General features: G+C 43.7%; 1 protein-coding gene across 1 annotated transcript; it reads right to left on the reverse strand.

Annotated features, from left to right (window-relative positions):
- Window positions 1-5,200: 5,200 nt before the first annotated feature.
- On the reverse strand, window positions 5,201-8,324 carry LOC119282726 (dof zinc finger protein DOF5.3-like). The gene is made up of 2 exons (XM_037562850.1): window positions 8,170-8,324; window positions 5,201-6,202 (listed from the first exon to the last, which is right to left on the reverse strand). Exons 1-2 carry the CDS (start codon window positions 8,233-8,235, stop codon window positions 5,201-5,203), a joined length of 1,068 nt encoding a protein of 355 aa, XP_037418747.1. The 5' UTR covers window positions 8,236-8,324.
- Window positions 8,325-16,953: the final 8,629 nt, after the last annotated feature.

Below are 16,953 nucleotides of genomic sequence, written 5' to 3' on the forward strand. Positions count from 1 at the left end.
CATCATATGATGTATTCACTTCCTTATCTTTTCTTTTTCTTGGTTTGGTAGACATGTCCTTCACATAGAAAACCTGCGCCACATCATTGGCTAGGACGAATGGTTTGTCTGTGTACCCAAGATTGCTAAGATCCACTGTTGTCATTCCATACCGTGGGTCTTCTTTACCCCGCCTCCTATCAGATTGACCCATTTGCTCCAAAACAAAGGGACCTTAAAATCACGTCCATACACTAGCTAATCGAACGTTTTCATGGCCGACTTGGTGTCCGGTTGGTGCTCTTTTTATCTTGGGCGGTCGTGTGAAATGTATTCCCATTTATCTCGTACCCTTTGAAAGTCAATATAGTCGAAGATGGTGACTTGGCCAACAAGTACGACTCATCTCCAACAGTGTCATCTTGCATGAGACATGTTTGCATCCAACCGCCGAAAGTTTCCATGTGTGTATGTTTAATCAAGGGCTCAGACTGCTCCGGGTTCTTGGAGCGTACAATATCCATGTGTTCCTCGATATACGGAGCCACCAAGGTGGAATTTTGTATAACTGTGTAGTGTTCTTGCACCCAAGAATGCCCGTCCATACATATTACCGAATCCTTTCCTAGCGTGCCTTTTCCACTCAGTCTTCCCTCATGTCGCGATTCAGGAACACCAATCAACTTAAGGTCAGGAATAAAGTCAACACAAAACTCAGTAACGTCCTCTATTTCATGGCCCATGGAGATGCTTCCTTCTGGCCTAGCAAGGTTATGAACATATTTCTTTAAGACTCCCATGAACCTCTCAAAGGGGAACATATTATGTAGAAATATAGGACCCAGAATGGCAATCTTGTTGACTAGATGAACTAGGATGTGCGTCATGATATTGAAGAAGGATGGTGGAACACCAACTCGAAACTAACAAGACATTGCACCAAATCATTCTGTAACCTTGGTAGGCTTTCTGGATCGATTACCTTCTGGGAAATTTTATTGAGGAATGCACATAGCGTCACAATGGCTAATCAAACGTTTTTCGGTAGAAGCCCCCTCAATGCAATCGGAAGCAATTGCGTCATAATCACGTGGCAGTCATGAGACTTTAGATTTTGGATTTTTTCTCTGCCATATTTATTATTCCCTTTACATTCGACGAGAAGCCAGGCTGGACCTTCATACTGAGCAGGCATTCAAAGAAGATTTCCTTTCCTTCTTTGGTAAGAGCGTAGCTGGCAGGACCTTGATACTGCTTTGGATGCATGCCGTCTTTTTCGTGCATACGTTGCTTGTCCTCCCGTTCCTCTGGTGTATCTTTTGTCTTCCCATACACGCCCAAGAACCCTAGCAGGTTCATACAAAGATTCTTTGGCACGTGCATCACATCGATTGCAAAGCGAACCTTTAGGACTTTTCAATAGGGTAGGTCGCAAAATATAGATTTCTTCTTCCACATGGGTGCGTGTCTGTCAGCGTCATTTGGAACAGTTTGTCTGACATGAACCTTTCCAAAGATTACTTTTAAATCCTTGATCATATCAAGTATATCATCACCAGTACGGTGGCGAGACTTCTTCCGGTGATCTGCCTCACCTTTGAAATGCTTGTCTCTCTTTCTTAAGAGATGCTTGATCGGAAGAAATGGACGATGTCCCAGGTACACATTCTTCTTACATTTATCCAAATATATACTTTCAGTATCATCTAAACAGTGTGTGCATGCATTGTATCCCTTGTTTGTCTGTCCTGAAAGGTTACGAAGAGTCGGCCAATCATTGATGGTTACAAACAACAACGCTCGTAGGTCAAATTCCTGTTGTTTGTGCTCATCCCACACACGTACACCTTTTATGTCCCACAACTGTAAAAGTTCTTCAACTAATGGCCTTAGGTACACATCAATGTTGTTGCTGAGTTTCTTGGGGCCTTGGATGATCACCGACACCATAATGAACTTCCAATTCATGCACAACCAAGTAGGAATGTTATCGATACATAGACTCACAAGCTAGTTGCTATAATTGCTGCTCTGATCCCCAAAAGGATTAATGCCATCTGCAATTATACCAAACCATAAGTTCCTTGCGTCATCTGCAAACTCTGGCCACTTTCTCTTGATTTTTCTCCACTGGGACCCATCAGCGGGTACGCGCAACTTTCCATCTTTCTTACGGTCTTCTTTGTGCCATCTCAACAACTTGGGATGCTCTTTGTTTTGGAACAAACGTTTCAATCGTGGTATTATAGGAGCAATACCACATCACCTTGGCAGGAATCCTCTTCATGGGGCGCTCACCCTCAACATCACCAGGGTCATCGCGGCTGATCTTATAGCGCAATGCACCGCATACCGGGCATGCATTCCAATTCTCGTACTTCTCACCGCGGTAGAGGATGCAGCCATTAGGGAATGCATGTATCTTCTACACCTCTAATCTTAGAGGGTAGACAACCTTCTTTGCTTCATACGTACTGCCGACAATTTGTTGTCCTTTGGAAGCATCTTCTGTAACATTTTCATTAACTTTTCAAATCCCTTGTCTGATACACCATTCTCGGCCTTCCATTACAACAATTCTAGTGTGGTATCGATCTTTTTCTTGTCATCTTCGCAATTTGGGTACAACAATTTCTTGTGATCCTCTAACATGCGCTGCAACTTCAACTTTTCCTTGTCACTTGCGCGGTTTCTCTTTGCATCAGCAATGGCCCGACCAAGATCATCAAAGGGCTCATCTGATGCCTCGTCTTCAGCCTCTTCCCCTATTGTAGTACCATCATATTCAGGGAACACAGGATAGTTGTCATCCTCCTCTTCTTCTTCATTCTCTTCCATTAGAACCCCTCTTTCTCCGTGCTTGGTCCAACAGTCATAGCCGAACATGAAACCGAACGTAAAAATGTGGATGTGAAGGACTTTTGAGCTAGAGTAATTCCTATCATTCTTACACAAACGACATGGACAACACATAAAACTATCCCAGTGGTTTGCCTCAGCCGCACGCAGAAAACTATGCACGCCATTAATGAACTGGGGAGAGCGTCTCTCAACGTACATCCATTTCCGGCTCATCTTCATTACACAACACCGAAAAGACAAAATCAATACAAGTTCATACATAAATTTCATACACACTTATTCTCATAAAACAACATACAACTATCTAGCTAAAGCATTTAAATGCAACAACAAATGCGAGCAAGATCGCAACTAAGGTAATAATTGATGCAACAGCATAATGATACCAAGCCTCTTTATTAACAACATATTTTCTAATCTTTCCAATCTTCAAGCTCATTGCATCCATCTTGATCTTGTGATCACCGACGACATCGACAACATACAACTCTAATTTCATCTTCTCTTCTTCAATTCTTTTCTATTTTTCTTTCAAATACTCGTTTTCTTTTTCAACTAAATTTAACTTCTCGACAAGAGGGTCAGTTGCAATTTTCCGGTTCACATACCTCATAGATAAAAATATCTATGTCAACTTGATGGGCATAATTGTCATAAACACGAAATGCAACAAATAGTTATAAAAGAGAATATACCACATCCGAATCATAAACCGGACGAGGGCCGACGGGGACGGATATCCAAACCAAGGCACTATATATAACAAACAATCATACAAGTAAGAAAATTATACAAGTAACTATCTAAATCATACAAATAAGATTTTTTTACTTATAAAAAGGATAAGAACAAGAGGCTCACCAAGGTGGTGCCGGTGACGGGACGGTGCGGACGATGGACGGTGGTTAGGACGGCGACGGGAAGGCACTAAGCAAACCACACCTACACATATGCAAACTAAGAAGTTAATTTGAGTTCAAATTGCATATAAATCAAATAAACTCCCACATGATTACTCTCAAAATAAAACCCATAAATCATTAAACTTATATACCATTGCACGAGCTAATGTAGCAATGAGAGATGAAAGGACAAAGTTGCTAACCTTTGTGAACACTTGGATATGTGGGGTGCCTCAAATCTTGAAATGGAGGATGGGCTCGAGCAAGGGGAAGAGAACAGAGGAGAGAAAGGAGAAAACAAAAAGAGGAGAGCTTGGGCTCAGGCTGGACAAAGCAGGGTTTTATATAGGGACGTCTTTAGTCCTGGTTGGTGATACAAACCGGGACTAAAGGCCCGGTTGGTATCACCAACCAGGACTATAGGTGGACCTTTAGTCCCAGTTTGTATCACCAACCAGTACTATAGGTTGAAAATGAACCGGGACTAATGGTGGCCGTGCCCCCATCCGCTCCTAGCCGTTGGGATCGGGACTAACGATCACATTAGTCCTAGGCCCAAACCAGGCCGGGACTAATGCTCCGGACGGAAGGTCTGTTTTCTGTTTGTGCCGCGCTAGATAACTCTCTGGTTCACTCACGGACAGAGGTAGACGAACGAACACAAGAGGATAGTTTTCTGGCGACGTACGTCACCGGCGCTCAAATGCCCTTTTCCTTTGTGATTAAACTGGACTAACCAACGCCCCAGCAGACTAGGATTTTACAGCCGTTTTGTAGCCAACAGAAACGTAGCACCCACGCACGGACTAACAGACTCAACGTACAGCCGGCTTTCTAGCTACCAATACGTAGCGCTCACGGAGTCCATGGCGATGCGGTCTTCCCTCGGACGTGAGCAGCCCGCTCCTCCGCAAGACCTGGTGCCATCGTGCTTCCGCTGCATCCTACCTGCCTTGCCACACGACCGCAGGCTCAGCCACAGTCCGACTCAACCTAGACTCCTACACGCATGCACACACGCACGAGGGACATACAATGCCCAAACACACACATACGCCACGCTGCTGCGTCCCGCACGTCCCGCCCGTCCCCCGTGCCACCGACACGCCCGACCCAACCCGACGAGCCCGACTGCACCAGTGCGTCCCGCACGTCCCGCACGCATCCGTCGCGCCCGACATGCCCGACCGCACCAAGCCATGGCTTATTCCAACATTTTCTACTAGTTAACATGGCACATTCAAGTACTATCATACCAAGGATTAACATGGTCGAGCGTACATATCCAGCATCACCAAGTTCAGAAAAATAACACATAATTGAGAAGCAGATCCATATATTTCATCAAAGTTCACATGACTACAATAGCGTGCCCCATTTCACCGGACATTAATCTAAGAGCAAATTTTGATCTAACTAGATAGCTAATTACAAGTTGCATTGCGCGTACTGGAATATTAAATGTAGCCGACACCACCATTGGCATTGACCACGTCCCCGTACATGTCCCTGCTGCTCGGGTAATCTTGCTGCTTGTGGTTTCTCTTGGCCGGCGGGTGGTGCAACTGTTGGCCTCCTATCTCATCGCCATTACCCCCGCCGATGCCCTGTAACCCTACGTGGAACATGCCCTGCATCGTACCCATTGTGATGGGCATAGCCTGAGCTGACAGTCCAGACATCTGATGATCCATCGCGTACATGAATGGGAAGCTATCCTGCGCTACCGACAACTGCTCCATCCCGTTCCCATGGGCATGGTGGTGGTGCTGCTGTGCACAGCCGTCTACTGCGGAAGCATCGCTATCGGCAAGGAGCAGCCTGACGGGGAAGATGAAACCAAGGTTCGCTGGGTCGAAGCTGTCGGCGAACTGGCTGTCGTGCGACGGCACACTGCCGAACATGGGGTACTGCAATCTGGGTGGTGTAGTGCCGGTGCCGGTGACATAAGTGGTACTGCTGGACATGGTTGATGTCACGGACGACGTCCCTACCATAGCGGCTCGAGAGGTGGCTGATACCACCTTGGGCTTGGCCCTGCGCTTGGTACTGCGACGACACCCCCCGCCGACGGGGACGTTGCGGAGCGCGCCGCCGCGGGTCCAGTAGCGGCTGCAGGAGCGGCAGAAGTGGCGGGGCTGGGTAAGGGAGTAATTATTGAAGTAGCAAAATTTGGTGTTGGTGGAGTCGCATCGCGGGCAGTTGAGCCCTGGCACTGGCTGCGGCAACCGCGCTAGCCGTGCTCGCTCTGACATGGACCTCGACTTCTTATTCCCGATGCCACCGCAATCGCCGTCAACAGCACCGCCGCAACCATCATCGCCACCCCCTGCAGCGCCGGAGCCAGCCCCGGCCGTGGCCATGAACCGTTTTTTATTGCTGTTCTTGCATTCTCCATCACCAGGACCAGCGGGTGAAGAAGTGGTAGTACTATGAGTGTTAGTACCGATTTGTTGCAGCTGCAAATCGACAAGTAGATGAGTAATCAATTAGGCATATGGGCAAATATATAGATGGAGCTATTTTTTCTCCATTCGCCCCCGGATGGGCAGGAAGAACCGGTCTCGTAAATCTCGGAAGGTTTGGGTTTTTTTGTTCAAATAATTCAAAGGAATTTTGGTTTTTCACCTTTTTTCCGGTAATAATGTATAATGTTTGACCTACATCAGACATAAACTCCCCTGTGCAAAGGGAGACCCCGTGACCTCTTTGGAGTATAAAGACCACTGGAAAAAATAGCGCACTATAACGTTCTGAGCAATGTCCCGCGAAATAAATCAGTGTAAGATAGCATGCTATAATGTGATATAGCACACTAATAATATAGTATAAGGGTGGGAAATACACAGGAGCTCTCGGGTGCTCCACACCCCTATACGAAAAATATTCGTAAAAAATTCCCAGAACATCAAAAAAATCTAAATTTTCGGGATGTCAAACCTGGTCCCCCAATCTACTTCCGTGCGAAATTTCGTGAAAAAATACCCAAAAACGCATCCGTGGCGAAGGAATTACTGCCCGGAAAAAAATGTACACAAACAGTGTTTTGCTATACATAGGAATTTTTTGTCTTTTTTGCCGCGAACACGTTTCCTGGTATTTTTTTCACCAAACCTCATACGGGAGTACATCGGTAACCCACGTTTGATATCCCAAAACCCCAGAATTTTTTTCAAATTTCTCGGTATTTTTTTCCTGGTATTGTACATATAGGGGTGCGGAGCACCCAAGAGCTCTAAATCCTCGTCCTATAAGGGTGGTGCTATTTTGCTATAGCACACTATTTTTTTCATTGATACAGACCTTGTTTGATTCACCTATTCTGTTTAAATTGATATTTTTTACCTTTCTGGTATCATAACCCGAGAAACAGTACTACCTCTTGGCCGTCTAAATTATCATTTTTTTGAATTTTTCGAGAGGTGCCACTGTTTCTCGGGTGCCCATGAAATTTCCAGTAACCGGTTGGTTACTGTAAATTTCAACAAGAAAAAGAAACCCTGGAAAAAAACCCTGATAAGGTAGCGCTAAAGTGAGCGTGGGTGCAGAATGCTAATTCTGCGCTCCGACCAAGTCGCCCACGCCGCTCAGCCGAACCAGTGATCCTCCCTCCACTTGCTAGTAAAATTTACTAGTAAATATAGTAATGACATTAAATTGGTTACGATCAGCATGTATATGTGCCCCGCCTCACATGATTCTCTCTCTCTGCTTGCTAGTAATTTTTTTTGGTAAATATAGTAACAGAATTAAACATTTTACCATCAACATGCCCGCCTCGCCTCACATGACTTCGTTAGTAAAATTCCTGATAAACATAGTAAAATGGTTACTAGGTGCATGCACCCATCTCCCACCACGTCAAATTCATCCAGTAAATTTACTAGTAAATATAGTAAATTGAACAAAGATGGTTACAGACTACATGCTAGTATTACTGCCATATGATCTGAAACTAGTACTACCATGCATAACTTGGTCCTCGTAAAAGTACACCCTCCTATTATCAGATGCCCTTTGCATATTACCCTAGGCTTATTGGGTCAGATTAAGTGCATAAATATTGTTTGACGGTAAAAGACTTCTCGGAATGTAGTAATATTTTTTATGTGATTACACGAGATGACTTTTTTTTTGCAAGTGCGTAGACCACATGATTTGATTACTATTGACGTCTGGGATTGATTACTACTAAAGGCAACCAAATTACGTTCGGCTGATAAGGCGACGAGAGGTGGTTATGTGTGCGCCAATCAGGAGAGAACCGTGTTGGTTTGGTTCGGCCAAAGCGTGGTGACTCAGCCGCGATGGACCAGCGCGCAGAATAATTTGCTTTGCGCTCAGGGTCACTTTAATATGGTCGTGCGAACAAAATCATAAGGGAATATGTAATTAATTAGCTAGCTAGAAGCACGAGGATGCATACCTGAAGCTGGTTATGGTCGGTGTTCCAGAAGTTTGATGAATCAAGGAAGGCAGGAAGGGAGATCATACCCGGTGATCTAGAGAGAAGAGAAAGTGGGAGGAAGAAACTTAGCTGCAGCTGGGGAAATCAAGCGGAAGAGTACTAGTACGAAGGAATGGAAGCTAGAGAGAGAAAGGGGAGGATCTAGCTACCCAAGAAGAGAGAGAAAATGGAGAGAGCAAGGTAGCTACCAGCACCAAAATAGATGAGAGAGAAGGAACACACACACGCTATATATATGTATAGCCTGTGGAGATTTTGAGGAATAGGGAAGTGGACACATATTGATGTTGTTTTCCTTCATTTGCACACTTTTCCTTTTCCACTGTATATGCGGACGTGGCTCAGACTGCTACCCATGCTAGCTACAGTTTGCAATAAATTAGTTAGTGTACTCTGATTAGCTAAGCTGATAGCTAATTTGCCACGGCATAATTAATCATCCAGGCCACTCCATAGTGTTAAATGGTACAAGCAATTCGGTAGGCCTACATATATTTTTTGTTTGAACCTGGCAAGTCATATCACTCACTCTGTTCCGAGACAACCACTTCTTCTCAACAGTCCTATATTTTCATTTTAAGCAGGAACCAAGATGTCGTGTCATTTTCATCCTATGTTTTTTTAATAAGTTTTCATAATATTGCGTTCCAAAGATGCCATAAAATGTGGGATATGTCAAAGCAAGATGAACTTCAATCTTGACATGTGCATGTCATGTATACATAGAGAAATAGTGACAGCAATCTCCAGTGTTTTTTTTTTGGCGGAGCGATCTCTATTACTCCCCCCAGTTCCTAAATATTTGTCTTTTTAGAGATTTCAAATGGACTATCACATATGGATGTATGTAGACATATTTTAGAGTATAGATTCACTCATTTTGCTCCGTATGTAGTCACTTGTTGAGATCTCTAGGAAGACAAATATTTAGGAACGGAGGGAGTATTTGTGTTGGATATACAACTTAGTTTTGCATGGGAAGGGAGTAACATTATATTTGACAACTCAAATGTTAGTTAAGTTTATTTGTATACCTATTATCTATAATTTAAAGGTTGGATGATTTGATGCCAGCGTAGTGAAATTTATATGACCAGTGATGTGGTGGTGGTTTTGCGCACACACCAATCGGCACAAAAACTAGATAATCCCTCTCTCTCGGTTTACCCCTAGGTCATCAATTTGACCAACCTAATAGAACACATATATTATGAAAAACAAACCATTATAACTTCGGATGTTCTATTTTCAAACGGTATAATTTTTATATTATATAGTTTATATTACTGTGATAAAATTGGCAACCTAGGTATATGCACAGGACTTGCAAACTGAAACGGAGGGAGTAAAAATAAACATACATTTATTAGGGGTGAGTGTATGCGCGTATGTATGAGCGCTTTCATCTGTACTGTGTTAAAAAAAATGTGAATATCAAGACGAAAATAAAAGCTTGCAATAAATCTATAAGTTTTAACCAAAATTGGGAAACTGTGGATAAGTCATAAATAAATTATGAACATTCATGAGTAGATGATAATACTCTTGGAGTTTATTTGAAAAAACGATTTTTTTTCTCTTGGAATACTTTGGATTTAACTTGTCTAATTAATTTTATTGGTTTTTCATGTTACAAGATTGCTATGCGTGCAAAATCACCGCCATGTTAGCAACCATACTGTTTTGATTAGGGGCAAGGATATAATGTGCTCTGTATCAGAAGTTCAGAGTCAAACTTGTCTCTCAAAATCTAGGAGGTAAAACTGTAACCGATAGTTAAATAGGTGTGGTGGGCGACGGATTTTTCATCACTTTTATATTATACAGTAGAAGTTTCTCTCGAACCTGGCAAGTTGGCAACCTTGAGCAATCCACTCTAATTATAATTCCAAACTTAATAACACATAACATTGTTCTTGGTTGTGTGCATTCTCGGGTGCAGAGAGCAAATTAAGAGCTCCTATTTTATTACGGGACGGCCGACCGTTGGTGCAACTAACACTGTTGACTTGTACCAGTTGCAGGTACTGTATGTAGCTGGAAATATAGGTACTCTTCTCATCTTCATATCCATGGATGATATGAAATAGTCACCGTGAATACGAGATGACAACTAAATTGCTCTCGCATTAATTTTTCTTGCATGTTAATAGTTATAAACTAATGCACGTGCATATATAACATCGATCACCTTCCAGAATGTAATATATGAATTACTAATTATTTTATTGATGTTTGTCTGGTTGACATGGTTGCTACGTGTCCAAAATAACCACCATGTTTAATTTTGAAACTAGGGAGGGGTGGGGGACTCCCCACCTGAAAAATATCCGTTGATTTTCAAAGTAGCAAAACAAGCATATAGTTCATAGTACAAGAGACTCAGAAAGCACCCTCTCAAGTAGAGGTAAGATAGTCTTGCCATAACATGGCACTGGACTTAAACTCGGCATGTTAGAGATATACTTTCTTTACATGTATTTAATAGTTTAGGATTTGTAATCCATCGGCTAGCTTATATTTAAGAGGGGCTTCTTGTCTTCCAAGCATGTACTCCTATATATATAGGACACATGTCCGTGCGTTGCAATGGGCAGAAAATTGTCAGACTTAAATTTAGTAAGCATTGTATAGAAATTCATCCATGAGAAGTTTACGACCAATAAGAAGAAAACCACTCAGGTTCTTTGCTGCTCGCACTTCACAAACATGGTATATGCCATCACAATAAATGTGTATTGACTGATTTCTGCACCATAAAACAGTCATAATAATCATAGTCCCTATGAAAATTACTACAATGCGAAAACCCTCTATATCTACATCATTATTCTATCTATGCAAAAATATACAGTATACAACAACGATCACCATGTAAAATATGGTCATACAACACTCTGCACCTCTTTCTTCTACCATCTTCTATTTATCTCGGTCAACTATACAAAAAATATACATACAGCAAAATCTGTAAGCAACGTCAATTTTATCTACAGAACAATCTGTACGCAAGGTCATATTCATCTATCTACTATTGATGCAAGTATGTAGTTTTGCACATACTTTTCTTCACACAATGGCAAAAGGTCGCATTATATTCGTACAACAATGTCGACAAAGAGCAGCCTCCTCTTTACTGTTTGATTTTTCATCAGCTTCCACAGCCTGTTTAGCAGCTTCTGCATAGTGTACTCTGAAAATTATTTGGAGAGAACTGCAGCTTCATTGGAAAGCGAAATAATAGATGTACGAAGAGGGGTATTATTTTTATTGAGCAACAAAAACCAAAGTTATCCTGAAACAAAATAAAATGCCAATAAATTTACTTGTTGGCAGGTTTGCAGTGGTACGATCCCATAGAATAGATAATGTTCAAGTAAGGTCCTTGCTGGCAGGTTTGATCCACAAAATATCTGACATCAGACCCTCACTTGTGAGAAATTAAGAAGTTTGTCACTGCCACAGAGAAATTAAGTTGTCAACATCAAAGAGTTTCGTTTTCACTTTCCTAACCAACCATCCAAACAGATCAACACTAAATCTATAAATTTGATTGAACTAACCAATCACTGATAGGTCAAGTAGTTGAAACAATAATCTCTTTATGTCGTAGATATCCAACATATATATGGTTCTATCCTTGATGCCTAATATCATGAACCATGATAGATGTCCGATTTGACGGTGCCGCAGATTGGAAAGAAAATCTTGCTACAATGAATATTGTAATCTTACACCATGTAGAATTACTTTATGCAAACCTTCCTCTCATAACTTGCTAATTTGAAATTAGTAATTTCATCTTTTACTGGTTTGGTGGAATTTTGAAGCTTGGAGCTAATTTCTAAGATCTTGAAATTGTCTCAAATGACATGGTGCACACCAGTAAACATATAGCCAAGCCTGTTAGGTGAAAAAGCAACATATATTTACTAATTCAGTTTAACAAAAACTGTAAGAGATGCCAATCATGCTAAACAGCGGCCTGCTTTGCATGATTAGATATTGAGCTCTGATCTCTAGAAAAAAATAGTTGCCCCAAACATATACCATACAGGCAATCTCATTAAGCAATATGCCGCATAACTAATAAGAGAAATTATATGAACATGCTAAGCCAACATGTCCTAATTAACTGAGTTTAGGTATGAGAAAAAATAATGCTGCTGTCAAGGGCCTATATTTGGTGGTTGATTGGCTGGAAATTCATGATTTTATTTCTTACTAGCCAGTGTTTTTTTTTCTGCACAAAATGCATTCCATATGAAAATGAATCCTGAATCCAGATGGAGCTCCAGTTGACAGCGACTTGCAGCTAAAATCATCAACCAAATAAAGAAATAATCATATAATCAAGCACATGTTAAGTTTAGTGTTTTGACAGCAAGCCGTACACAAAGAATTAAGAAGCGTGTGATTCATTAACAAAGTAGCAACAACTTGATTTATTAACCATAAATAGGAATATACATGTGATAGGGCGCAATTAACAAAATATCATTTTGCAGCACACTTTTAGACTACAAGGAAAGCTACAGCGCCATCTCAACTGCAATTCTCTAAGGATATTTCCCTTTTTTGGATGTAGGAAATCAAATGCACACGCTATTAGCTTTACTATGTCTCATTTACTCTGCTGAATTTTGGTTCTGGTGATGTACGAACTATTCACAGACAAGTATAGAAGAAGCAAGCTCGGCTTTAGCAAACACCATTAAAAACTTTAAAAAACACACAATACTGCGTCATAGTAAATGGTACTGGAACGTATCAGCCACACCTGTCAAACTGAAAACAACATTGCTAGTATTACATATTCTGGAAATATAAACAAAAGTTATATGATGATACTCATATCTATCAGTCAAACTTTGGGCTATTGTGTAGTATCATGGTTCAGTTTAGCCACTTCAGATCACAGGAAAACAAACTGACTGAATTTTGGCTACTACACAGTAGCATGGTTCAGTTTACACTAAATTTTGACAATTGTGCAGTAGCATGGTTGAGTCAGCTGCTTGCCCAAAACAACTCCAAATAAATATTACTCAAGCAGTTTGAACCACGTACCTTGGCCATAATTCCGGCGAAGTCCGCAGTACGGCGAAATCATTGTTCCGGAAATCGGTAACGAGTAGAAGCTCGGTCGGTTTGGGAGTACTGATTAATCGGTGAATCGGCCTATTAACTGAATTAATCGACCGACCATTAGTTCATAAATTAAATAGGAATTGCCAATCTATATATAGTTTTTTATGTATTATACCATATTTTCATGCTCTCAACTATGTAATATACCAAAATATGCTACTGTTTGGTCGATTCCTAGCTATGGAGGAGCGACAGGGGGATGGGAGGGGTTATTGGGGAAAAAAATGGGCTTTGTTTGCCCAGAAGTTAATGGGTCAGTAGCGATTAATCGGCCTAACAACTGAGATTAATCGGTCTAACTGGCCAATTAATCAGCCTGACAAGTTAACACGATGAATAAATATTATTCGATTCGGTCACCATACGAGTAGCGATTAACTGGTTCGTTAACTGATTAATCGGACGAATTCTTGAACAGTGGGCGAAATACATTCATGGGTTGTACAAATACTTACATAATTTACATGCTTTCCATACTACCTAGATAATTAGATTTGCTTGAAGGGAGAGTCTGTAAGAAAGGAACATGTAGACATTAGAAAACCAACATAAAGCAAACTGACATTGTTCTAACCTTCCAAATTGAGGTGCATTAGTAAGAAAACTGAAATTTCTTTACCCGTTTCTTGCACAAGTAGCAGGCTTTCCTATGTTTGAATCACTCCAAGAAACCAATCGGTAAATTGCGGCAGCTGCTCTTTTCTGCTGATTGAGCATCGACATAGGGATGGATTGCATCGCAAATTCGACAGCCAATCAATGACCGAAGCACATCTCTGAAGAAAAAACAAATCGACAACGTGATCTCTACTCTCTGATAGCCAGTGGAGAAAGTAGATGGAGAGCGCCATCACCAGCACAGGTGTGGGGTTCATCACCGGCACTGGCGGAGCTCTGTCCAGGCTACAGAGGCAACGACGTGGGGTTCCCCTCCATCGCACACATCCAGGCGTCCACCAGCGGGCGGCATGCCGTGTCGAGCCGGCCCCGGTGCTCCGTCAAGGCTATTAGTGAAGTAGGAGGTCGCTGCGCACACCTGCTCGCTTGCTTCATGCCCCTGTGTCGCTTCTCGGCGTAGCATACTCGCCGCCTACTCGCTGTTCCCATTTGCACCCTGCACACATACACACACACACACATATACACACACCATCCACCAATTAACATATATACACACACACACACAAACACAAGAAGCCACACAACACATACTCTACACACCCAGGACAGCATCTTCCACTCTGAATTGGCTACGTAGCAAAAAAACAAATTTGTGGGATCCAGGGGACCTGCGAGCGGGGGAGACATACCTTGTGGCAAGTAGGAGGTGCCCGCTGTGTAGGATGCTCGGCAGCAGAGCACCTTTTTTTTCGAAAAGGAGGAATACCCCCGGCCTCTGCATCTGGTCGATGCATATGGCCACTTTATTAATTATTAGCACAAAACCTTACAAAGTCGTACAACAGTAAGACCAAAGCCACCATCTTCGCAACCGCTGTCGCTACTCCTATCTAACTGATGAAGGGGCGCTGATGGTCTGGGCCTAATACCAAACAGACCTCGCAGCCAAACCTAACATCTAAGACCTAAGGTCCCAACCTGGACGCCTGCCGGGTATGGGCACCCACCAGTCCGGCGTGCTCCTCAACCAGGCCGCCCGCCGGGTATGAGGCCGCCACAACCACCTACCACATATCCATCTTCAGAGCTGTACTGTTGTAACTGCCTTGCTCGGTCTCGCTGCCGCCGACGCCACCACGAGCCAGACAGCGTCGACCTCCTGCGCGTGTCCGTCACCACACATCTGACGCCAAGCCTCCGCTGCTCCATGCCGCCAAGAGCCGCCGCCAAGAATATGTCGAACGAAACACCGCTCCACCGAAGGGAGGCAGCACACCCCCACCCCTCACCTGCAGACCCTTCCATCCGATCCCAATGTCCTTGGCGTCGCCTTCAGGAAGGTTACGGTGCCTAGGGCGCCGCCGACGCCCGATCCGCATCGGATCTTGGGCTTTCACCCGGACATGGGTTGGAGAGGAGAGATGGTGCCCTCAGCAACGCCCCCAAGGAGGAAAGCGGCGCCAAAAATCGGCGTCGCCGCTGCCGGTCAGCCTAAGGCAGCCAAGGTTTCCCCCGGACACCGATCTGCTCCACCAGAACACACCGGAGGTGGATCCGGCAGGATCCAAACCGACCCGGGGACTGGGAAGGGATGCATGGAAGGGAGAGGGGCAATACCTCCAGATCTGGCACGCCTACGGCTCGCCCTCCTCACGGCCGAACCCACAGGCACGCCGCACGCCACCAGATGCGCCGCACCAGATCGAAGATGGCCAGCCTTAGCGCCGCCCCCCACTCTCCCGACGAGGGAGAGGAGGAACCAGCGCCGCCGCCGATCCCGGGGCCGCCGCCCCGGCTTGCCCGCGCCTGGCCAGACGCAGCCGCCGCCAGATGCAGGCCTTCGTCCAGGGCCGAAGACTTGCGGCGCGCGACGAGGGTGCCCCGCCACCGCCGTCCGCCGAGTGGGCTTTGCCCGTCGGCCTCCTCCGGCGGTGGCGGGCAGAGCGAGGGAGGAAAGGGGAGCGGGGGCGGCGGCGGCTAGGTCGCCCGAGCCGCCCCCCAGGGAGCGACGCAAGCGACTTCTCGTCAAATATCAATAGTCAGCAGCAGAGCACCTAGGGCAGGTCGTATTGTCTTGCAGGGTCTTCCGGTTTATGTTCGACTTGGTGTTAAGCAGCCCACACGTATGCCACATGGTAACAAATTAAACGATAACCATCAGTTGAGGTACTTGTGTTGGGCAATGAGTTTTTTCCTTCCAATTTGAAATCGAGAAAGAAAGTGACGTGCAATTGAGTCCGATTCAACTTCCTTGTTCAATATACACGACAGTGTTCTTGGTTGTGTGCATGCTCGGGTGCAGAGACCTCTTCTTCTGTTACTCGACGGTTGACTGTCCACGTGAAGAAATAAGTGTTTATTTGAAGCCAAGTGGTTTGCAAGTATCATTGTTCGTCGATGCTATGATAGTTGCATGCACTGTACATACCCGGGCATATAGGTACTGCAGCGTGTGTACGTTAGTGACTTCTTGCATTCTTCATAGCGGTTCATGACATGAAACAGTCACCACGAAAACGAGACAAAAATAGTTTTCTCTCTCTTCAAAATTTTTTTCCGCATTAACAGTTAACCAACTAATGCACGTGGACATATTACTTCGATCACCTTCCATGATACAATATATTAATATGCACGTACTGCTTGACAGCTACTACACAGGACACATTACACTAATGTCCACTCAGGGTTGTTCCTCAAGTTAGCTACTTCGTTAAACTCTTAGGAAAAGTAGTCTTATTTACAATGCCAAACATAAAAATTATTATGTGCCACATATATGTGATGGAAATTAAGGAAGATGCACCTGAATTAGTTTAAGCTAATTGAAGAATCATATATCAGGGCAACTCCAACGGCGATCTCCAAACAAACGACACCAAATTTAGGCAGACACGTCTAGACATGTCCACGGACAACGGGGCCATCCAATCATAGTCATCAAATCCAGACAGCAGGCTGTATATAAAA

This window comes from Triticum dicoccoides, chromosome 3B (genome assembly GCF_002162155.2).
Source record: "Triticum dicoccoides isolate Atlit2015 ecotype Zavitan chromosome 3B, WEW_v2.0, whole genome shotgun sequence".
NCBI lineage: Eukaryota > Viridiplantae > Streptophyta > Magnoliopsida > Poales > Poaceae > Triticum > Triticum dicoccoides.

Coding starts and splice junctions, on each gene's coding strand:
- LOC119282726 (XM_037562850.1), bottom strand. CDS start 8,235: ATGATCTCCCTTCCTGCCTTCCTTGATTCATCAAACTTCTGGAACACC. Junction 6,203..8,169: donor CCGACCATAACCAGCTTCAG/GTATGCATCCTC, acceptor GTCGATTTGCAG/CTGCAACAAATCGGTACTAA.